Source organism: Capra hircus, chromosome 29 (assembly GCF_001704415.2).
Source record: "Capra hircus breed San Clemente chromosome 29, ASM170441v1, whole genome shotgun sequence".
NCBI lineage: Eukaryota > Metazoa > Chordata > Mammalia > Artiodactyla > Bovidae > Capra > Capra hircus.
Genome location: NC_030836.1, coordinates 44,168,506 through 44,190,690, shown reverse-complemented (window position 1 = coordinate 44,190,690; position 22,185 = coordinate 44,168,506). Strand labels below are relative to the sequence as shown.

General features: G+C 61.0%; 3 protein-coding genes across 19 annotated transcripts; all 3 read right to left on the bottom strand.

Moving 5' to 3' along the window:
* EHBP1L1 (EH domain binding protein 1 like 1) lies at positions 43 to 16,111 on the bottom strand. Of its 17 annotated transcripts, none has more exons than XM_018042848.1 (21): positions 15,722 to 16,108; positions 13,360 to 13,417; positions 13,040 to 13,135; positions 12,635 to 12,688; positions 12,378 to 12,556; positions 12,157 to 12,299; positions 11,725 to 11,760; positions 11,563 to 11,631; positions 11,297 to 11,459; positions 9,134 to 11,126; positions 8,591 to 8,773; positions 7,969 to 8,126; positions 7,826 to 7,874; positions 6,768 to 7,409; positions 2,849 to 2,918; positions 2,674 to 2,729; positions 2,453 to 2,576; positions 2,054 to 2,153; positions 908 to 981; positions 711 to 825; positions 43 to 570 (listed from the first exon to the last, which is right to left on the bottom strand). In XM_018042848.1, the coding sequence occupies exons 1-21, from the start codon at positions 15,823 to 15,825 to the stop codon at positions 471 to 473; spliced, it is 4,566 nt and encodes a 1,521-aa protein (XP_017898337.1). In that variant the 5' UTR covers positions 15,826 to 16,108; the 3' UTR covers positions 43 to 470. The 17 variants fall into 17 exon arrangements, 16 of the variants coding, with proteins under 16 accessions (XP_017898337.1, XP_017898338.1, XP_017898341.1 ...); XM_018042849.1 differs by having other exon boundaries at positions 8,591 to 8,767; XM_018042852.1 differs by having other exon boundaries at positions 10,385 to 11,126.
* FAM89B (family with sequence similarity 89 member B) lies at positions 18,017 to 19,748 on the bottom strand. The gene is made up of 2 exons (XM_018043458.1): positions 19,206 to 19,748; positions 18,017 to 18,831 (listed from the first exon to the last, which is right to left on the bottom strand). Exons 1-2 carry the CDS (start codon positions 19,503 to 19,505, stop codon positions 18,553 to 18,555), a joined length of 579 nt encoding a protein of 192 aa, XP_017898947.1. The 5' UTR covers positions 19,506 to 19,748; the 3' UTR covers positions 18,017 to 18,552.
* SSSCA1 (Sjogren syndrome/scleroderma autoantigen 1) lies at positions 18,017 to 22,185 on the bottom strand. The gene is made up of 5 exons (XM_005699896.3): positions 21,600 to 22,185; positions 21,352 to 21,503; positions 21,137 to 21,221; positions 19,206 to 20,745; positions 18,017 to 18,841 (listed from the first exon to the last, which is right to left on the bottom strand). The coding sequence occupies exons 1-4, from the start codon at positions 21,616 to 21,618 to the stop codon at positions 20,402 to 20,404; spliced, it is 600 nt and encodes a 199-aa protein (XP_005699953.1). The 5' UTR covers positions 21,619 to 22,185; the 3' UTR covers positions 18,017 to 18,841; positions 19,206 to 20,401.

Genomic DNA, 22,185 nt, shown 5'->3' with positions numbered 1-22,185 from the left:
GTCTATTGAAAGCCCGGGTCACCCTGAGAAAGCCCAGGCGCGTTGGCGTGGCCTTTTCCAACTTTATTGCTCGCTAGGAACAGGAAGGGGGGCGGGGTGTTGAGCGCGGCAGTTCACCAGCCGTCCCTCCCACCCCTGGAGCTCGCCAGCGGGGTCCGGCCATCGGGTACGGGCTCTGGGTGGGCACGGTTGGGACCCTCAGTCCACCACGAACACACACGCACACTCACTCACACGGACTAATAAATACGGCCCGGACGGCGCGGCCGCCCAGCCAGCCGCCCTCGTCCGTCGGGGCCCGAAAGGCTGCGCTTCCTTTCCCGGTAAAGGGTCACGGCGGCCCCTACTGGTTGCGCGCGGCACCAGGGAGGGTCCGGTCCTCCCGAGCTCAGGGCCAAAGCGGCGATCCGGCGCGGCGGCGAGAAAGACTGCGGACCGGGAGGGGCGAAGGCTTCTGGGCCCGCGCGGCCTCAGCTCAGCACGCAGCGTTCGCGCCGGCTCAGCTGCCGGCTCAGCTTGCGGCGCCGCTGCTCCAGGCCGCGCTCCAGGCGCTCATCCTCCTCCAAGGCGCTGGGAGGGAACGGGTTCCGGTCAGCCCCAGCGGCGTCAGGGCCCACACGCTGGCCGCCGCCGAGGACCCAGACCGGGCACTCCTCCTTGAGCCCCCACTAGCGCCTCCCCAGCTCCCGGAGCATCCCGGCCCCACTCACGTTCGCTCCTTCTGGTCCAGATTCCGGACCAGCTCGTCTCTCTGGTTCACCAGCGACACCAGCTCCTCCAGCAGGAGTTGCTCTCGGTGCTGCTGCGCAGCCGTTTTCAGCCAGTCTGTGAGCAGAGGAGACTGAGGGTCAGGAGGCACCAGCCCCTGTCCCGTCTTGGTCCCCGGTCCCACGGCCCCATCTCCCACCTTCAATGGCCAGCATCGCCCGTAGCTCCCGGCTCAGCAGCTCAAATCTCCGCTCCAAGTCCTGCTCTTCGATGCTGAGGGGTGGGGTGCCAGGTCAGGGAAAGAATGGCCGGGAGTGTCCAGGGTTCTGACCACTCCCTGGCCCCCACCCACCTCACCATCAGTTCCCACAAAGGTCATAGGCAGGCAGAGATACACCCCAGTCCCCGCTTGGAATTATCTCTTTCGTTTCTTATTTTTTTTAAGCAACATATAGGATCTTAGTTCCCCCACCAGGGATATGGAACCTGCACACCTTGGTGGAAGCAGGGAGTCAACTACTGGATGGCCAGGGAAGTACCTCTTCTGTTTCAACTGTTCCCCATCATAATCATCTCCTCCCCCACCCCACCCCTTTTTAAAAAATAAGAAACAACTCAGGATTGTTTGGATGAATATTATTCATAAATGGCAAATATTAGACTAAAATTTATTCTGAAAAATGACCCAAGATGCAAAAAGGAAGCAAAACCACCTTCACCATGCAGGACTATAAAAGCAATGATGCCCGGGGAATTGCTTCTGACCCCACTCAGGAACCCAGCTCAGCTGTCTCTAGGCCTCAGTGTTCCTTACTGTAAAGGAACGGGGTCAAACGGGGGCGCTCAGCACTGACCTGCCATAGTTTTCTTTGGGCCTCGATTTTCTCATTCATAAAAATAGTACCAATTTAAGAAGTATACACTTTACACAGGAAATTATGAAAAAACATTAAGACAGCTGAGCAATTTCTCAAAAAAAAAAAGGGAAGAAAAGAAACCATAACTTTGTAGAAAGAAAAAAGCAGTGAAGAGTTCTAATCAAGGTAATTAAGTTTGCATTTGCTCTGCCCAGGTGACACTAGTGGTAAAAATCCCTCCTGCCAATGCAGAACACATAAAAAACATGGGTTCGCTCCCTGGATCAGGAAGAACCCCTGGAGCAGGGCATGGCAACCCACTCCAGTATTCTCGCCTGGAGAATCCCATGGACAGAGGAGCCTGGCGGGCTACAGTCCATGGTGTCGAAAAGAGTCAAACAGGACTGAAGCAACTTAGCACGCACACACTGCTCTGCCAGCCCTGGGTGGGCAGAGGCAGGGCCTGAGTGGGGAGGACCAGCACTCACAGCAGCTGCAGCTGGTCCTGCCTCCGGATGAGAGCGTTCTTCTTGTTGACCAGAGTGAACCACTCCTGGATCAGTACCTCCTCCTGCAGCCTGTCGGTACCTGAATCAGGCCAGGACAGTCACCAGGCCAGCTCCTGACCCCTATGTCAGGAGCAGGGAGGTGGCGGCAGGGGGTGGGGTGGGGGCGCGGGTGTGGTTTCCCTCGAGTATCCCAGAAACCAGAGCTGTGTGCCTCCAGCAAGCTGCTTCTGGGCTGCAGGCCTCAGCGTGCCCAGCTGTAAATGGGGATGGTGACCCCAGCCTCCATCCTCCCAACTCCTCCCAGGGTCAGAAAGAGCTGCAGAGCGGGCCAGATGCGGTGGCATGTGCTGGCGAGTGGACTCCGGACGCCTGTCCCACCTGACTCCATGAGGCTCCTTAGCTGCTTCTCCACCTCGGCTGCCCGCCCATCTATCTGCCTCTGTTCCTGTTCCAAGGCCTGAAGCTCCGCGCACACGTACTGACTTGTGTCCTGGAACCGTTGCTGGGGTGCAAAGCGGAGGCAAGAGACAGGGTGGGTTTGGCCCAGGCCCTGCCTAGCAAGCCCACCCATCAGCTCCTCCCACTTCAGCCCTCCTTACCAGCCCAGCATCCTCCCCTGGGCTTGGGGGCGGTTCTTCCACCGGAGGAGTCCCACCTGCAGACAGAGACCAGGCTGAGACCCCACAATGGACAGTGGCCCCCAGAGGGGCCCCAGCTCAGGATCTGTGAGCCGGCTGACTTGAGCTGAGTCACCACCCCTTCAAAGCTACTCACCAGCGGGCTGCTGTGGGGCTGAGGCTGCGGGAAGGCCAGGGGCAGGGCTGGGGTCAGGGCTCGTGCCTTCCTGTGGAGGAAGAGGCCAGTAAGGGCTTGGGGCTCCCCTGACAACAGGCCCAGGGGCCAGCCAGAGCCCCACTCACATGGGGAGGAGGGGCCTCCCTGCCCCAGCAGCTTCTCAGTCCAGCCCACACAGAACACCACCTCCACCCCTTCAGGAGAAGCACCTCCTAGAGCAAAGGCCATGGCCTTCACCACCCCGAGCCCTGTGGTCGGGCCAGTCCACTCCTGCTGGCCCAACCTCCCAGCCCCCGTTCCTGGGGCCCCACAGGGCTTTTGTGAGTCGGAGGTGAAAGGCTGTGAGGGGCGCAGCTGGGGCCTCTCCTTCCCCCTCCCGCCCCCTCCTCCGTGGAGCTGTCTCAGGCCTCCTCAGACTCCGTCACCTAGCACCAGCATCTCTGATCATGGCCGGGGCCCCACACAGGCCAAACGTGGCCATCGTGAGCCAGCGCCTCCATCTCCTGGCCAAAAGGGGGTCCTCCTCCCGCCTCCTCAATCCCCACACCTGAAGGATGTGTCACATGACCGTCAGAACAGAACAGGCGGCTGGACCAACTGATTTTAGCCTGGAAGAGCAGCTGGCCCCTCAGGTGCCCTGCCCCAGCAACTTGCTGGCACTTGCAGCCCTGGGGGCCCCCAACTTTCAGCTCAGCTGATGGCCTGGCCTCCTTGAGGGCTCCTGCTCTGGCTACCTTTCCAAGTCACAAGGTGAGGAGAAAGCGCTGAGCCATCCCGCTGTCCACCTGACCTGGCACCTCTCTGAGACACAGCCCTGGAAGTGCCCTGCTCAGGGGACATCCTCTCTGGTCTGGGCAGGTGGCAGCCTCTTTACCAGCTGCCCCCTCCCTGCCACACGCCCTGCCTGCTGACTTTACCCTCAGGCCACAACTGAGGGGGGTCTCCCTAAACCTTCACCCCAATAGTGTCAGTCTCCTCACTCATCTTCTCAGTCCCCAGTCTCACTGCCAAGGCCTGTTGGCAGTTCCAACAGTAACTCCTACTGCCCCGGACCCCATCCAGACGCCACCCTCCGGCCCCAGTGGTGGACTTTCGCTTCCCCAAATCGTTTCCTCAGCCTGGAGCAGCCTCTCTCTTGGGCGGCTGGATGGCAATTCACCCTTCATGACCCAGCTCAGCCCCACCTCCTCCAGAAGCTCCTTCACCCGCCTTCTTCCTCCCTTCCTGACTTTCATGCCCCCTGAAGCCTCCTCAATCCCCACCACGGCCCCCAGGGCCTCTCCCATTACAGCTCCAACCCCACTCCCACCCCGCCATGGCTGCTGGCTACTCCTGTCTCCTTAGGCAGAGGCTGGGGTCCAGAGGACACACTCAGGGTGCAGCGCGTACCAGTAATGGCGAGATGGGCATCAAGCATCTGTCCGTGTGTTGGATGCGGTGGGAGCCCTGACTCATTTCATCTTCCCATCATCACTGTGAGGCAGGAACCCTTACCTTCCCCATTCTACAGATGAGGAAACTAAGGGTCAGAGATGACACTCAAACAGGGCCTGGCTTGGGCCCCACTGTCTAATCCAACAGTCTGTTCCCAAGCTTGGCCACCAATTTGCTGTCTGCCTCTGGGCCAGTCATACCTACCAGGCCTGTTTGTGTCCTTGTACGAAAAGGACATACAAGCCCCAGGCGGGTTGCAGGGCTCCAGACAGGCTTGTGAGGAAAAAACACAGTTCCCCCCCTTTTTTTGACAACACCGTGCAGTGGTCCCTCAAAACCACTTTGCAAAAAAACTTTCATGTCTTTGCTTCCCATCTTCAGGAAAAGAGCCCAGATGTGGCCTGTCCAAGGTCACGCAGCCAGTGCAGACTGCTGGGCCCAGTAGAGGGCGCCATTGGAGAGTTCCGTCTCAGTGGACCTGGGGGTTCACACCGGGGACCAACTCCCTTTACACTTCACATCCCTGAGCCTGGACACTCCTACTTGCAAAACCGAGAAACGGTTGCCCCCCAGAAGGGACACTGTAGGAGTTGGTGAGGAGTTGATGAGGGGTTGTGGAGGCGGGGCAGGCCAGGAAGGAAGCAAGTGCTCAACCAACAGGACAGGCAGAGGCGGGAAAGTGGAGAAACCCCAACCTCAGCAGCAACTGAGCTTACTCACAGCTGTTCTGATGGGAATTCCAACACTTCCTCACATCTGACCCAAATTCCCCTTTCTACAGCCTCCTTTGTGACCCCCTCCTCCAGAAAGCCCTGTAGAGCCACACCAGAGGCACTTGGGCCTCCTGGCTTCAGCCTCGCCCCAGCTTCAAGCTGCCTGACTTCATCCTATCCAGGGGCAGGCCCTACCTCCTCTACAGTATGCACGGGGTGGGGGATGGGAGTGGCCAAGAAGGAAGCAGGCCCCCGCAGCCCCGTGAGTCAAATATCTCCTGTGGGACAAGGGCTGGAGGAGGGCCCTGGCTTGGAAGGACCAGACACTGGGACTTGGGCCCAGAAAAATCGAGCTTTCCTTTTTTCTTTTTCCACTGCTCATGGATGTGTATTTTAATAAGAATAATTGTGTCCAAATACAACAGGAGTTTTTCATCTCTCAAGTACAATGTAATAGAGCCTTCCCTTTTAAGACATAAAGAGTCACTGACGCACATTGAGGGGACTTTGGCCACAGGCCAACACAGTCCAGGATAGCTGTCCAGCACAGCTCCTCTCGGTGTCTCTGATGCTCTCCCTGTCTCTCATTCATAGAGTCAACGCTGCACCTCCGACCCCACACTCAGGGCTCCTGCTCTCCAGGCCAGCCTCATCGCTGCCTGTGGGAGGTGACCTTACAGGTGGTGTCCTTATGGGAGGTCCTGCAACCACACGTTTACTTGTGAGGTCCCACCTCTTGAGAACCACCCCTCGGATTCTTCACCTGGGAAAAGCTGCCCATTTTATTAGCCTGGCTCAAGTGGCTACTTCTTCCAAAAAGCCTTTCCCAGTTTGTTCCCTCTTTTCCTTAGAACTCAGGGGTCATCCCCGGGCAGCCGAAGGCTTGAAGTAGCCTGACAGAGCTGCCCCTGCTGTCCAGGATGGTGCTGCTGGAGAGTCCAGGGCCTGGAAGTTGGCAGCTGTGAGTCCCTGAGCAAACCCTTGACCCCTCTAGAACAGTCTCCCTTTTAGTGTAGTGACCACAAGACTCCCTGGGGGTTCAGTTGGTAAAGAATCCTCCTGCAATGCAGGAGACCCGGGTTCCATCCCCAAGTTGAGAAGATCCCCTGGAGAAGGGAATGGCAATCCACTCCAGTAATCTTGCCTGGGAAATCTCATGGACAGAGGAGTCTGGCGGGTTACAGTCCATGGGGTCACAAACAGAGTCAGACACAACTGAGCAACTAAACCACCACTGCAAGACACCCTGGGAAGCTGACCTGAGACCTGCAAGGGATGGGGGAACATGGGCACCCACCAGGGTCTCCCATCTCCAACTCTCCCTCATCAGAATAGAGAGGAAACTGGTCTCCAGCGTCTGGAGTTAAAGATCCAGGTCGGAGAGTCATGGAGCAGGGAGAACTCCCTTGAGTACAGAAACCCTGTTTCCAGCCTACAGGGAGGTGGTGGGCACCTCCAGCCAAAGAAATGCCCCAGCCCACTTGACAGTTGATGAAGACCCTGTGCTGAGTGCTGACTCCCGGAGCCTTCTGGGAACCTCCTATTACAGCCTCACTCCACTAGTGCCATCCCAAGGCTGGCAGCAAGTCAGCGGCTCCAGGCCGGGCAGGCCTTGGGCATGGGTGCCCGTGTTGAGGAGCTCGCAGGGGACTCCTCCGTGGCACCGGTGCCTCGGCGTCCAGCAGAGGCAGGTCGCCCCTACCCCCGCGCCGCCTCGCTCCCCCGACCCCGCGCCGCTGGAGGGCACTCACCGCCGCCGCTCCCGCCGCTCCGGAGTCGGGCTCGTCCCCGGAGAAGGAGCTGCTGTTCCGGAGCCGCGAGCGCCTCTTCTTCAGCAGGTCTGCGTCGCGCACGTGCGAGAAGGAGCCGTGCGCGCGGGGCGGGGGCACCGGCCCGGCCTCCGCGTTAACCGACGGCCGCCGCAGCCTCACGCCGCCCGCGGCGCCCGGCGCCCCCACGCCGTTCACCAGCCCCTCTGCTGGGGGCACGGACGCCCGGGCTCCGGGGCCGTCGGCCGGGGCCTCGGCGGAGCGCGCCTCCTGGGCGGCTACGGCCCCGCGGTCCTTGGAGGCCGCCTCGGGGGCCGCCGCGTCCACGCGGGTCGCGGCCTCCTGGGGCTGCTGGGGCGCCTCGGCCCGGTGCTCACGCAGCCGCTGCGCCAGGCCCCCGGTGTCCAGGTCGTCGGGCGGGCTCGGCTGGGCGCTGGCCAAGCGGTACGTGCCCGCGCCGCCACCGCCCTCCAGCTGCACCAGCTGCAGCTCCTGCCCCGTGCAGAAGGCGCGGATCTGGCACAGGTAGGTCATGACGATCAGCTTGTCGGGCACCGACAGCAGCACCATGTCCGCCGGCTCCAGCAGCCGCGACACGCCCAGGGCCGCGAAGCCATCGAAGGCCTAGGGAGCATGCGGGAGGGTTACCCAGCGACTCGGCCGCCCCGACCCGGCCGCCGCGGGGGTCCCCCCGACTGGCACGCCCGGGTTTGCCCGCAGCGCCCTCGCCCTCTTATTGGGAGAAGTCTAGCAACAGGATCCGCCCCCGCGTTACCCAGCAACAGCACACCAAAAGGGTGGTTTCAGGGAAAACCATCTGGTGGAAATATGCTTTAAAAAAAAAAAATAACTGAACTCAGAAAAACGAACAGTTTAAAGACCAAAAGGGTAATAAGTGGCAGAACTTCCAAAAGCCAGTGCTGGGGCCCTGAAGCCCACAGATTACTCTCCGACACACAGTCAGGATCCCAGATAGCTTGGGCCTGGCCGGGGACCCTTCTTCCCTCCTTTCCCTTCCCACCAGCCCTGCCCCTTCTCACCTGCTTGTTGTTCTGTTTGATGTTCAGGGGGTCAAGGGAGGCAAAGTCTCTGCAGGGAGAGCACTGATCAGAGGCTGGATTCCCGCCATCCTCCCCTCCTCCACAGGCTTCCCCATTCACTGCCACCCGCTCCAGCCGCTCACATCTTGTCTGGGTAGAATCGGTGCAGGATGGCACAGAAGGCCAAACCGTTGCGCCAGGACGTGGTGAAGTTGGTGATGCGCACACCGCGGTAGCCGGCAGTGACTTCCTGGCACCACTCCAGCAGGGACTGGCTGAAGCTGACCTGGGCAGGTGGTGCCTGGGGACACAGGGATGGGCTCAGGGAATGCAGACGTGGGACCTGCGCCCTCTGTCCCTTGGGCACAAAACAGCTCCAGCTCTGGGTCTGCAGGAGTCACCGCACACCACTGGCCAGGGCCTTAGCGTCAGGCAAAGGGGTTTCCAGCTCCAGGGTTATCTATCAAGGTCACCTAAAAGGTCAGTGGCCCCCAGGCAAGAACAGAAGTCACCAGCAGCCACACCTCCAGGTCAGCCCAGAAAATCAGCTTTGAGGGGGTGGGGGTCCTACTCCATGCAGCCCAGGGAAGAGAGGGTAGGGGAGCCAGGGCATCCTGAGAGGGGAGGGGGCGAGGGGCTCCTGGAAGCTGAGCCCCTGTCCCACCCCACCCCAGTCGGCCAGGTGGGTCCATGCAGAGCCGCCGTTCGCTCAGCCCAGGTTAGTGGGAAGCAGCAGACTGGGCCCTCGGCGGCCCCCATCCCTACCTGGCTGCCCGGCAGCCTCCTGTCCTCTTCAGGCTCCTCTGGGGAAGAGGCCCCGGAGGGCCTGGACATCTCAGCCCCTGCCCCACTGGCCACCTGCACCTCCATCAGGCTGGCCTCTGGGAGGTTTCCCTCAGCTTCTTTTCCCTTCTCGGCTCCTGAGACCCCAGCCTCTGCTTCCTGGGCCTCAAAAATACCAGATGGGTTTTCTGAAGCCCCTGAAACTTCCACCTCTGCTTCCTTGGCCCCCCAAACCCCAGACTTGGCCTCTGAAACCCCCCAAATCCCAGTCTCCGCCTCCTGGCCCCTTGAAACTGTAGTTTCTGCCTCTGTTCCTTGGGATTCTGAAACTTCATGCTTTACGACTGGGACCCCTAAAGCCTCATATTTGAGGGTCTCCCCAAGTCCAGTCTCTGCCTCCTGGACCCCGGAAGTCCGAGCCTTTCCCTTCTCCGCCTCTAAAACTGTAGTTTCTGTCTGTTGATTCCCTAGTTCCTCACCCTCTGCCATTCCAGCCTCTGACCCTGAGAACCCTGAGCTCCTCACCTCTGTCTCCTGGGTCCTCAGGGTCTCAGTGTCCATCTCTGGGGCTCCTGAGCCCCCCACCTCTGTCTCCTGGGTCCTCAGGGTCTCAGTGTCCATCTCTGGGGGCCCTGAGCCCCCCACCTCTGTCTCCCGGGTCCTCAGGGTCTCAGTGTCCATCTCTGGGGCCCCTGAGCCCCCCACCTCTGTCTCCCGGGTCCTCAGGGTCTCAGTGTCCATCTCTGGGGCCCCTGAGCCCCCCACCTCTGTCTCCCGGGTCCTCAGGGTCTCAGTGTCCATCTCTGGGGCCCCTGAGCCCCCCACCTCTGTCTCCCGGGTCCTCAGGGTCTCAGTGTCCATCTCTGGGGCCCCTGAGCCCCCCACCTCTGTCTCCCGGGTCCTCAGGGTCTCAGTGTCCATCTCTGGGGCCCCTGAGCCCCCCACCTCTGTCTCCCGGGTCCTCAGGGTCTCAGTCTCCATCTCTGGGGGCCCTGAGCCTCCTACCTCTGTCTCCTGGGTCCTCAGGGTCTCAGTGTCCATCTCTGGGGCCCCTGAGCCCCCCACCTCTGTCTCCCAGGTCCTCAGGGTCTCAGTCTCCATCTCTGGGGGCCCTGAACCCCCAGCTTCAATCCCCTGGATCTCCAGTATCTCAGCTTCTGCTACCTCAGTCTCTGTCCCTGGGACACCTGACCTCCCTACCTCTGTCTCCTGGCTCCCTGTTATCTTGGATTTTATCTCTGAGACCCCTGAACACCCCACTTCTGTGTCCTGGGCCCCAAGTATTTCAGACTCTGCTGTCTCAGCTTCCTTTCTCTGTATCCCTGAGCACCCAGATATCTCCTGGGTCCCTAACATCTCAGTTTCCGACATCCCAGTCTCTGTCCCCAGAACTCCTGAGCCCCCAGCCTCTGTTTCCTGGATCCCCAGTGCCTTACACTCTGCCGTCCCACCCTCTGTCCCTGAGGCCCCTGAAATGCTTGTCCCTGTTTTCTGGATCTCTAGATCCTCAGACTCTGCCATCTCAGCAGTCTCTGACTCCAGGACCCCCGATCTCACTGCCTCTGTCTCCTGGGTCCCCAAGGTCTTCGCTTCTGCTGCCTCAGACACTATCTCTGGGGACCCTGAGATCTCCTGGGTCCCCGATAACTCTGACTCTGCCACCCCAGGCTCTGTCCCCAGGACCCTCGAATCCCCAGTTTCTACCTCCCAGGCCCTCAGATCCCTGGACATCACCCCTTGTTCAGCTGCTGTTAGGGGCCCCTCGTACCAGCTCACCTGGGGCCCAGCGCTTGGTGCTCCAGCAGAGGGCCCCTGCTCCAGGCCTGTCCCCCCAACACCGGGGGCTCTGCCCCTCACCTCTGCACACTCTCTCTCCTGGCCTGCAGCAGCCCTGGCCACCTGGTCACCAAGATGCCTGGAATGCCACTCAGGCTCTGCTGGCGTTGGGCTCAAGACTGTGGGAGCTTCATCCCTGGTCTTGACCCCTATTCTCCCCTGAGAGCCCCTTGGAGGAGCCTCGGGAGTCCCCTTGAATCTTGCCTCAGATGTCATTTCTGTGGCCTCTGGTCCCTTAGTGTCCACAGGTTTCACCTTTGACCTCTGCTCCACATCCACGTGACCGATCTCTAAACTCTCTTCAACCTCCCCAGGTCTGACCACTGACCTCTGACTGTTCACCTCTCTGACTCCTGGCCCATGCCCAGTATCCACCCCACTAGCCTCTGCCCTGTCTCCAGCGGGCCCCTCCTCAACCTTGGGTTTCTGCCCTTCCAAAGAGTTGCTGGAGTCTCTGTTCTCAATGCCTGGGCCCAGCCCAGCTCCCTGGGCCTCTGTCCCTTCCTGAGGGCTTGCCCGAGCCTGGGTCTCCACAGCAGAATCCACTCCTGCTGGGGGAGCCCTGGAGGCTTTGGGGGCCTCATCCTCTCCTTGGTGGACTGGGGGCCAAGGGGCATCAGAGCCTTTCTGGAGCCGAGGGGCTGGAGTGGGGGCCACGTCCTGGCCTGGCTGTCTTGAGGACCTGCAGAGAGAGCAGAGAAGGATGCACTGCAGGAGCTCAGTTGTCCCCCCCGCCAGCCCCCCTCCCCACCTGCCAGACTCCTGGGACCCTGGAAAGGCAGGTTGGCGTGGGGTATACAACTTCTGAAGAGCAGACGGGGGAGAGGGGCTGGAGCTGATTCCAAAGCTCACCTTGTCTCTGGCAGGGTTCCAGGGGGCCTTGGGGCCTTGAGCCCTACCTGGCCCCCTGCTACAGTAGCTGGTTCTGAGCCCTGGCCCCGTGAAGCCCTGGCTGGGGGTGCAGGGGCACTCACAGAGGCTGGGCTGGTATCCTCAGCACTAGAAGGGCTGGCAGCTGCAGGGAGGAGGAAGGGAGAGGATGCTGAGGCTTGGGACCTGGGAATGGAAGTCACAGTCCCCCTGCCCCGGGCCGGCCCCAACCTCAGCCTGGGCCTCACCTGCCTGCCAAGGCCGCAGTCGGCCCTCTTCCTCCTCCTCACAAAGTGTCTTCAGCTCCCGAGGGGTCTCTGGGGGTGGGACATTGGGGGCACGGTCAACGCCAGGAAGAGCCCTATAGGTCTGACCCCCCCCCCTTCCCCCAACTAGAATGCTGGGCCTACCTGGGAAATGCCCCAGCCTCAGGGCACTGCCTGGGCCTAGGAGAAGAGACAGGCCCACAGATGCAGAGAAAAAGAGAGAGATGGACAGACAGAAAAATGAAAAAGCCTTAACAACCAAAAGAGAGGGACGAGGTTGTGTGGTGAGGGGTGTCGAGCCCAGACCGCAGCCCTCTCTGTGCTTTTGGCCCAGCTGTCTCCCGGCAGCTTTGTGGGGCGGTGCACACTCAGGGCAAGGAGAGAGTCAGGGGCACGGGGCGGGGCACTGGGAATCCATCTTGCAGGACACTCAGGGCTGCTGGGCAGGCTGGGAGCCCTGGCAGCAGTGAGGTCCCTCCACTAGCCCTGCCCCAAAACAGCAAGAGGATTTTGGGCCTGGGTGATCCCCCACCCTCTCGAGGTCTTGGTGATCTCAACCTCCAGCTGGGAGCCCACCTGGCTGGGGGACACGTGCCCGTGCCTCCAGGGCTCCTGGACCATTGGCCTCCTCCTCGTCGCTCTCGGCAAAGTCATCCAAGTTGCCCACGTCACTAGGTTTCATGCTCATGAGGCTCGCAAGGCTCTGCATGTCATCATCCCTGCGGATCGGAGACCAGGGGTGAGGGCTGGCGTCAGAGGTTGTGGACTAGGGCCCAGGAGGGCGGGCAGACACTCACGTGGCACGGCCCTCCCGCAGCAGCACCCCGGACAGAGTGAGGCTTAGCTCGGCCTGTACCACCTTCACTGACTTGGGCTTCAGCCGCAGCCGCAGCGGGACCTGGGTTGGCACGGGCCCTGCGTGGCGGGCCAGGTCCACCTCGGCCGTGGCCAGCACCTTCCGCTGCCCCTTGGACTCCTGGGGGCAGGGGAAGGAACATCAGTGCTGCCTCAGAGTCCCCGAGACCCCAGGCTCCCACCCACCCCGGCCACTCACATTCTCAATGATGAACGTCCACTCTTTGGCCTCATACTGATCCACATGGGGGTCCTGGGGAGGAGGGGCACCAGTGAGTACAGGGGCTGCTGGGTCGGGGGCAGGGCAAGGAGGAGAGCCTGCGCTAGTTCAGGAGGTTTGTTTGAGGCCTTCAGACAGGCTGGTCCCTCCTGGCAGGTATGCTCCCCAGCTCCTCCTGATCCCAGCTCTCCCTCATGTGGTGGGTAAATGCCACCTCCTCCAAGGATACTTCCTGGGCCACTCAGGCTGAGTAGGCCCCCTGACATGATTCTTGGTCTCGCCCCTCTGTTCTTTTCTATTTGGATGGATAACCCATCTCCCGTGGCCCCTGGGGTTGCAATCGCCGGCTCACTGTCCCTCTGGGCAGGAGGGCTAGAGACTCACCCGGTACAGGGTTACAGAGATGTCCACATTCTCAGGTACCATCCACACCACGGTGCCCCGGTATGGGTTCTGGATGCCCGGCTGCCAGCTATGGGCCTACAAGGAGCCGTTTGAGTCCTCCCTCCATCCTAACGCCCCCCTTCACCACTTGTCCTCATCTCCAACCTTGACCCCATCTTTTTCTCTCTTCGATGGATTCTGACCTGAATCCAACTCCAGTCCCCCAACAGCCCTCCCCCACTCACCCCATCCCCCAACTGGCCCCACGCCCCCAACTGGCCCCACCCCCAATCTGGACTCCCAGCTGACATCCTCCCCACCTTGGAGCAGATGCGTCGGTTCCGCCGGGTCCACACTACCACCAGCTTATCCGGTTGCCTGGGAGGCGAGGGGCAGGGGAGAGGGGGCCACTCAGTCAGGCCCACCCAGCCTCTCCATCTCTTCCACAGTCTTCCTTGGGCCCGCATCCCCCTCCCCCAGCCCCCTTATCTGGGGCCACAAGGAGCAGGGTGGGGCTGTCAAGGCAGGGTGAGGCCTGGGCCAGAGGGCAAAGGCCTGTGGGTTGACAAGGATTATGAAGAAAGTCATACAGAGACACAGGCACATACAGGGACAAAGACAGCAACCTAACAAGGACCTGCAAGACACACAGACTCTGAGACAGCGAAAGAGACAAACTTGGAGTAAAAGGAGTCCATTCACTCACAAATATTTGTAGAGTGCACACTATAACCCCCGTCCATGCCAAGGAGAGGCTAGACCCTGCTGGAGCAGGAATGGGTCGTGTGAGGGTCTGGAGAAGGTAGGCTCCAGGCAAGGGGATGGCAAGTGCCAGGGTCCGAGGATGGGGGTAGGTGTAGGGCCGGGCAGGGGGGCAGAGGCTGGCAAACAGAAAGGCACAGGGTCAGCTTGTCATTTGATACCCTCCCAGGACCTTCCACGCCCAGCCCTTCTCTTTGCAGGGACCCCTATTCCCACAAGGGACATCTAAGCTGAACAGCATAAGCTGGGGAAGAGGCAAAGAGATGCAGGGAGACAGAGACAAAGCTAGAGGAGCGAGTCACCAGGCACGTGGCTGGGCCTGGGAGGGAGAGGCCGAGTGCTGCCCAAGAGGGTGGGGAGGGCTCGGGGATCATCAGGCAGAGGGGGCAACACAAGAGCCCTCTGTGCCTGCACCCAGTCCCATGCCAGGACACTCAGGTTCACCCAGCTCACAGCCCCTCTGGAGGCTGAGCCAGGATAACTGGTTCTCCTGTCATCTTCCAGGGGATGCTGAGACCAAAGAGGTTAGGGGCCGGGCAAGGGCACACACCTGAGCCTAGTGCCCCTCCTGGACCCTCCACTGCAGGCGACAGCTAAGGGCAGCCATGGGGCCTTCCCAGAAAAGGGAAGCCGACTGTGGGAGCCTGGGGAGGGCGGGGCCTGCTCGGGCAGCCTGACTCAGGCGGGGCACACCCTCCCGGGGAGCTGTGACCTGGGCAGGGGCAGCTTCCTAGCCGGGGCTCCAGGCAAGAAAGTCCAGGAGGCCCTGCCTGCCCGTTGTGACTCAGACACATTGACACTGCCCACACCCTCAGCCAGCTCTCTGCGATCATGCCCAGCATCCCCCCTGGCTTCACCCAGGATGCTGGGGCAGAAGACAGAAGCCACAGGTCAGAGTTCAAGTCCCACCCCGGTGCTGTGTTACCCCAGCCAGCTCCTGGGCCTTTCTGGGCCTCGCTGAATGGTGTGAAGCACACTCTGGCTGGCCCGGTCAAGATCAGGCATATGACAGCTGCCCAAGGGACCCCAGGCCTCCTGCTCACTCCCCTCTCTTTGGACCCTCTGGTCCCTTCCTGTCCCTCCTCTTGGGAGCCTAAATTTAGCCCCGCGGGTGAGGCCCCCACAGCTGTGCTCTAATCCAGCCAAGGGAAGCTGACACCAAGGAGCACGTATATTTAGGGTGTGACGCAGGGGCCGGGGCAGCTGCGGCTAGGGGCGTGTGAACCAGATGCCCCCAGGCCCTTTGGTAGTCCAGGTCAGGGTCCTGCATCCCCTGACACATCTCCCCCCACCCCACCACCTTGCCTTCTTCAGGCTCTCTCTTCTGGGACCCACAACCTCCAAAACCCTCGGGCCCCTTTAAGCTGCTGCCTGCCTCCCTCCTCATCACTCCCAGCGCTCAGTTTCCCCTTTTAAGGATATTATGGAGATGAGTCCAGCCGCCCAGGGCCCACTCCAGCTGAAGGGGCGGGTGGTTCCTCTGGTTCAACAAACAGGCAGAGGAGGAGGGGGCACCATCCTTATTCTGAGCTGTACTGAGGTCATGGAGTTGGTTGTCCCAGGCCCTCCACCCACGGATCTGAAAACTTGCCCCCTTTTCTGATGTTCACCTTGAACCACCCCTCTGGCCAGAAATATGAGGCCACACTTTCCTCAGCTCTGATCGCAGCTGAGGAAAGTGTGGGCCCCCACAGATCCTCAGGCCTGGAACTCCTGACCTCCACTCCCCAAAGGCTGCCCACAGTCCCCCGACTCTGGGGATCCCCTAGAGTCGCCAGGGCCCTTCTCTGTGTCTGGGTCCCCAGGACCCTGGCTGGAGTGGGCGGTCTCTTTGGCCACTGGACGGAGGTCAGGGTTCTCAGGCCCCCGGATGGGGTCCCAGCCAGTTTGGGGAGTCCCCCAGGCTTCCCTCCCACTCACCATTTCTTGGTGCACTCCACCACCAGCTCGTGGTAACAGGCCACAAACTGGAATTTGGCGGCCCGCTTGCCCACGCGCTGCAAGCGCTTCCACACTGAGGTCATGGCCCCGCCGCCTCCGCCGCCCGCTCCTCAGACCCGGGACTCCCGCTAGTCCGCGACCGCTGGCCCGGCCCAGGTCCCCATGGCCTCCAGGATCCTATCCGCGCCGCCCGCCCCGTCCGTGCGGAGGGGTCCGAGGCGCGGGATCCGGGGCCGCTCTTTCCGCCGCGGCCGCCGCAGGGGCCCGCCGGTGATCTGGCCGCCTCGGCGGGGTCGTCTGGGGCGCGTCGGGTCGCTGGAGCGCTGAGCGGCGAGCGCGCCGTTTCCTGGAGCCGCACCCCCGTCGGAAGGCGGGCGGGGCTCCGGCGGGAGGCGGGGGCCGGGGCGGGAGCGCGGGGGCGGGGCGGCCCGGCTTCCGGGGCCTCGCGCGGGAGGGAGAGCGGGGTCGAGGGGGACGTCTAGACCGCAGCGTCCGCCTGTTGCGAGCCGAGGCGGTGTGGAGGCGCGGGCGGGGTAAGGGGGCGCGCGCTCCGGGGCAGGGGGCCACCAGCAATTGGTGCCGCCCGCGAGAGCGCTGCCCGGCCGCCTCCCTTCCTGCCCGCAGCCCTGCGAGGTACGTACCGGTGGCCCCATTACACAGGCTGGGGAAATAGAGACCAGAAAGGAGAAGAGACGTAAAGGGTCTCAGTGCGCTGAGCCAGAGCCAGCTGGGGAGACAGACGCCTGCTGCCACCCACGTGTTAACCAGAGGAGGAAGGACCAGGGTCAGGGGCCAACCCCGGTGGCCCTACGGTGAGCAGCACCCACTTGCCAGCCTCTAGACCTGGCTCTCCAGCTGTCAAGTGGGAAGGCAGTTCCAACACCCCACAAGCAGCTGACCTCCAACAAGAGTGTGACCTTGGGCAAACTACCAACGCTCTGAGCCTCAGTTTTTACCTCTGCAAAATAGGGATAATTATAGTTGCACCTTTTACATCACTGAGAATGAAACCTTGGAAAGCATTTAGTGTGGAATCTGGCTGATCTTTGCCAGGTCTTACTAAATGAAATCCGTTATCGTGGAGAGTAAAAGTGTGTGTTTACTCTCCCTCCCCTGGAAAGCCTGCCGCGGGGCGTTAACCGCTGTGTTCACAGCTAGATTAGAGCCCTTATCGCCAGCCCGCCTGCTGGGTCATGAACCGCTGCAGGTGTCAGGCCCAGAGTTAGGAGAACAGCCCTAGAGCAGCACACTGGCCTGTTCCCTCTGTCAGTGCAAACGCTCTGCTAGGCTTGTGAATGGACAGAAGCCTGGTCCTTGATAAATGCTCGGTCTGAACAGGACGTCTGACTGCCAGGACTGTCAACTGAGTTCTGTCCAGGACGCAAGTGACTGCGCAGCGGACGTGGGGACAGGCAGCCAGCCGGTAAGCCTAAGTGTGCAACTTCGAGGTCCTTTCCCCTGTTTCAGGAAGTTGTGGGGTATTGTGTGCGCGAAAGCCTTAGCACCCACCACTCGCAAATGTGCAGACTTATCTGGGGGACGAGGGAAAAAAGCTGACACCCGGGTTTAGCTGCAAGACCCAGCTCGTGGCTCTCCACTGTAAAAGAAAGCCTTTTATGTACAACTCTAAAGGTCCCAGGTGCTGTAGAGGGGGAGCCAGGCAGAGAATGGGGGTGTTTGGCCGCTGGGAGTGTCTCAGGCATTAAAACCCACAGCCCCATCACCCCTCCAGGGCTTGCCTAGACTCTGGGGGAGACTCGGGCACTGGGGCTCCATCCCTTTCTGCTTCTGCAACTCTTTCCTCCCGCCCATTGGTCACTCGTTCCCGAGGCCCTTCCAGGAGGCGCTTTCCCCTCTCACGCCCAGGGCCCCTCGGCCCGGCCTGCCTGCCCGGGCCCACCCATTTCCTGTGCCGCCTCAACTCCTCCCCAACTTGGGGTGGAAAGTTTCTCTCCTCGAGATGGGCGGCTGCTTCTCCTTCCTTCCCGGCCGGCCAGGAAAGCCCGAAGCGAGTGGGTAGGCTGGTTGGGCTCCAGGCCTCCAGCCAGAGAGGGGAAGTGACTCGCCCGCAATCACACAACCGCGAGACCACGCCGAGCCAGCTTGGACCGATGGGCAGGCAACCCTGCCCGGGGAGCGAGGTTTCGCACCCGGCCGCAGCCCAACCTCTTCCAACTCGGGGTCTCGGGCGCCACCCGCTGGCGGAGCGCGGGGCAGCACCTGTCAGAATCACCGCTATCTTCCCGCCCGAGCCAAGCAGTCAGAACACACCAATGCTGAGACAGTGTTTATTTATCTATGAGCCAAAGAGGCTGACCCCTAAACTTAAATATCCAGCACGAAGCCTTGACCCTCCTGACCTTGGATGGTGCAGGAATGGGTCCTGGAGAGCCCCTGTCTAGGGCAGTGGAACCCAGGGGCCAGAGGTGGGATGCCCCTGAGCCAGGAGCTGCCAACAGCAGCGAAGGTGAAGAGACAGGAGCCAGGCCACTCAATCCCAGTCCCAGAGATGCCAAGGGAAGTGCTTTGGACCCCACTGCCGGACTGAAGGTTGGCCATGCTGGAGGTCCCACAGGTGGGACAAGTGGAGGACCAGTGCCATGGGCAGAGGCTATAGCCCAGGTACCCGCCCCAGTGCCAGCTAATCCAAGACATGAGAGGGTGGGCAGCTTTGCCTCCGTGGGGCCCAGACCCTGCCCTCCTGTGAGGTGAGGTGGTATGGGGGAAAGCAGGCACCACAGTCCGAGTACTTGCTGAGGGGTGAGTTTCTGAGCCTTTTTCGTGGGTGCATGCCCCCACCCTCCCAGCTCTCAGAGGCTGATGTGGAAGGCATCCTGCAGCCACTGGTCCCGGACATTGTGTGTCTGGGGCACAGTGAGGGGTGGCGGGTCTGGGGGCAGGCTAGCATCTGGAGGCTCCTCGTCATCAGACAGGCCAGCGTCGGGTGGGTAGGAGCTGTCTGAGTGCAGTGAGGATGACAGGTCCTGGCACAGGCTCAAGTCTTGGCACAGGTGCTTATAGTCCTGGATCGACTCATACAGGCCCCACAGCTGGCACAGCAGGGACATGTCCAGCTGCCGCAGGCCCACCTGCAAAAGACTGAAAGTGGGCTGGGGTTGGAGTGCCAGCCACCCCTCCGCCCATGCCATTCTTCCCAAGCACAGGTTTCTGTGGACAGCTTTGAATCTTTAGGCAAGTCAGTAACCCCTATCTGCAGGACAGGGACAAGACAGCAGAATGGAAAGAAATAACACTAGTAAAGCATTTAAAAATACATGGTAACTATTGCCAATAAACATGGCTATAATTATTACCGTATCCCCTCTAACCCAACTGGCTTCTTTCTGTCGTTCCTCTAGACCGCGTTGCCTGTGGACCCCGCCCCGCCCGCGCCTGGACTCTCTAGCTTGGTGGCTGCCCCGTCGCCCCCCAACGCCTAGCTGACCGAGGCCCAGCTACTCACCATTTCCTTGCGCAGCGCCGCTAGCGCCGAGTCGAGGTTGACAGGGCGACGTGAGCCAGGAGTACCCGCGGCAGTTCCCGCGTTGGCGGCGCCGGTGGCTTGGCGGGGCCCGTCCGGGACGCGGGCGGCTCGGCTCAGCTCATCGTGGATGCGGCTGCGCTGACTGTAGACGCGCTCTAGCTCTCTCCACGAGCCCCCGCTCGCGTTGAGAAGACCGCTGAGGCCGCGCGGTAACGGCGGGAGACCAGCCAGGGCGCAGCCCGCGCCGCTCGGCGCCTCGGCAGAAGGCAGCCCATTCATGGCCGGGCGGGTACCAGAGGATGATGCCGCCTCTTTTTCGCCAACGCTCCGCCCGGGCCACCGCCCGCAAGCCCCGCACCCCGCGGCCCCGCCACCAGAGCCCAGCCGCCGCCCGCAGGCCGCGCTTTGTTCCCACCCGGACTCCTCCGACTCCGCCCCTGCCCCACCCCCTCCTCGTGGGCGGGGCCTGTCTTAAAAGGGCAACAGCTCTGTGCGACCACGTTGCCCCAGGAGACCAGAGAAAAGGGCATTGGCCACCGATAGAAGGGAAGCAGGTAAAAAGGAGGGAAGAGGTTAAAAGCGGAGGGTGCGGCTCCTCCCCCTCCCCAACACTGTTTATTCTGGCCAATTACAACTCTCAAGGAAAGGATCTAAAAGGGGTGGGGTGTGGTCAGGAGACAGATTAAGACCATCCTTGATCCCTATCTGACTACATCCTGTCAGTATCTGGGTACCTGATCTGGGCCTGAGGTGGGACAGGATGATGGTGTCTGGATGCTTGGGGGAAGAAAGGGAAGCTACCGAGGGGACTGGAACCCCAAATCTCTCTCAAGGGTGGGGAATAGCGCTGGATGGCTGGGGAGGTTCCAGGATTCCTTCAGAGATCCACACCTCCTGTTTCTGCTTTTGAGGTTGGGGCCTCCTCACCAGAAAAAAAGAAAAAATAGCACATAGTCCTCTGCCACCTCATTCTTTGAGTGGGGATACTGAGCAGAAACAAGCCCCACTCATTTCTCAGGGCATCAAGGAGACCAGACTGTGATACCATGAAAGACCAAAAGTAGGGAAAAGACGAGTGGAGCTGGGACTTGCATGCACACTCAGAACCAAAAAAAAGAACGAACCACACAAGAGGAACAGCTGTTTTTCTACAGGGTTTTTCTCAGGAGAGGTTGTTAGTGTTGCAGCTGCTGCAGACTACGCAGGGCTTCAGCACACGCCCGGATAAGGCTACAGAGCTGGATGCTAGTCTCCAGGGAGGTGCTAGAGCCCAGCTCAGCTGAGGCCCAGGTCAGCTTCTGCAGGAGAGCCTCCTGTGTGCAGGCCACCACATCTGCATTTGGAAGCACAGCAGGAGGGGGTGGCCCCTGGACTGCCTTAAGCCCTGCTGCAGCTCCCTCACAGTGTTCAGGACGGGGTACTGGCGGCTGAGGGGCAGGCCGAGAGCTCAAGGGGGGCTCCGAGGCAGAGGCAAGCTGGTGCTCCCGAGCTTGGGAGAGGGCAGCCTGGGCATTCAGAGCTAAAAAAGGAGAAAGCCAGTGGAATGATCAGGATATACCTGGCCCCACATCAGCCCTAAGACACTTCCCCTACCCTTCACTGTTCTGCTCTCTGTACTTGAGATGTATTCCCTGCCCCAGTATAAGAGAACACATTCATTTTCTTTTTTGTATCAGAGGTATTTACGCCCTTGCTTAAAGAGCATAAGGCCTTCTCTCATCAGAACTATGCCTAATAAGCTCAGGCTCGGGTGTCTGGCACACAGTAGGTGCTTAGTGCTCTTACTGAATGAATGGCCCTTTCTAGGAGAAAGGAGAACGCAACTCACCCTTGCCCCACCCACAAATACCACTCTCACCTCCCAACTACTGTTCCTGAGTCTCTATCACTAAGCACCCTCGACCCCTCACCCGGGTTATCTTTATCCACGTCTGAATCGAGCTCCTGACAAGCCACGCAGTAGATTTTCCGCTGTTTGTCTTGGAGGAGGATCGTCTAGGGGCCAGAAAGCACAGGGAGCAGGGGTGAGACGGGCGACGGGGTTCAGAGAGGAGAGAAGGGGAAAGGGCCGTGTGGCCTGGTCCGCGGCCCCAGCCTGGATCCCACGTCCCGAGTATCTCCTCACCCCGCAGTCAGCACAGGTCTCGCCCAGCATGCGGTAACCACGCAGCAGGTAGTCGCCCATGAGCCGGGAGATGCGATCCTGTCGCTCCCGCCGCGCTTGCAGCACCTTCGTCTCCGCTTCGGTCGGGGGCTCCCAGGAAAAGTCGTCGACTTCTGGGGGAAGAGAGGCACAAGGGGCCGGAAGGTCTTGCTGAAGCAAGGTGCCGCCCGAACCGCGAAGCCGCAGGCCCCCACAATCCATGTCCTCACCAGCGCCGTTTAGGGCCATGTTGCCGTTGTCGCCGCTAGACTCACCGGAAGTGACGCACAAGCAGCGCGCTTTCTGCTTGCCCCGCCCTTCCCTGTCTGGCCGAGAGTGAGGGCGGAAATGACGCGCTCTCTGCTCCTCCGACGTCGCGATGCCCAGAGTGGGGCGTGTCTGCTGCAGTCTGGACCCTGTCCCACTGGCACGCCCCTCGGTGGGATTCTGTGGACAAAAACTTTTCGACTGGCTGGGCGTCAGGAGGGGCGTCTCCGTGATAATGCCACTCAGGTCTCTGGACCCGAAAGTGACAGTGCAGGGTCGCTCTTCCCGCCGCAGTTGGAGGGGATCGCTTGGCTTGATAAATCTCCGCTGGCCTCCGCCTCCCTCGTGTTTCCCTTTCCGCACTGGCAGGATCCGGGACAGGCGGGGCGGTTGGCATCATCGCAACACCACTCTTGATAATAACAAACGGCCCCTTCCGTGTGCGTGGAGCCTCCTCGGGCCTCACTCGTTCGCCATTCAATTGACAAAGCAGGCCAGGCAACGAAAGTTCTCCCCGTCAGTTGTTCAGTCGCGAAGTCGTGTCCGACT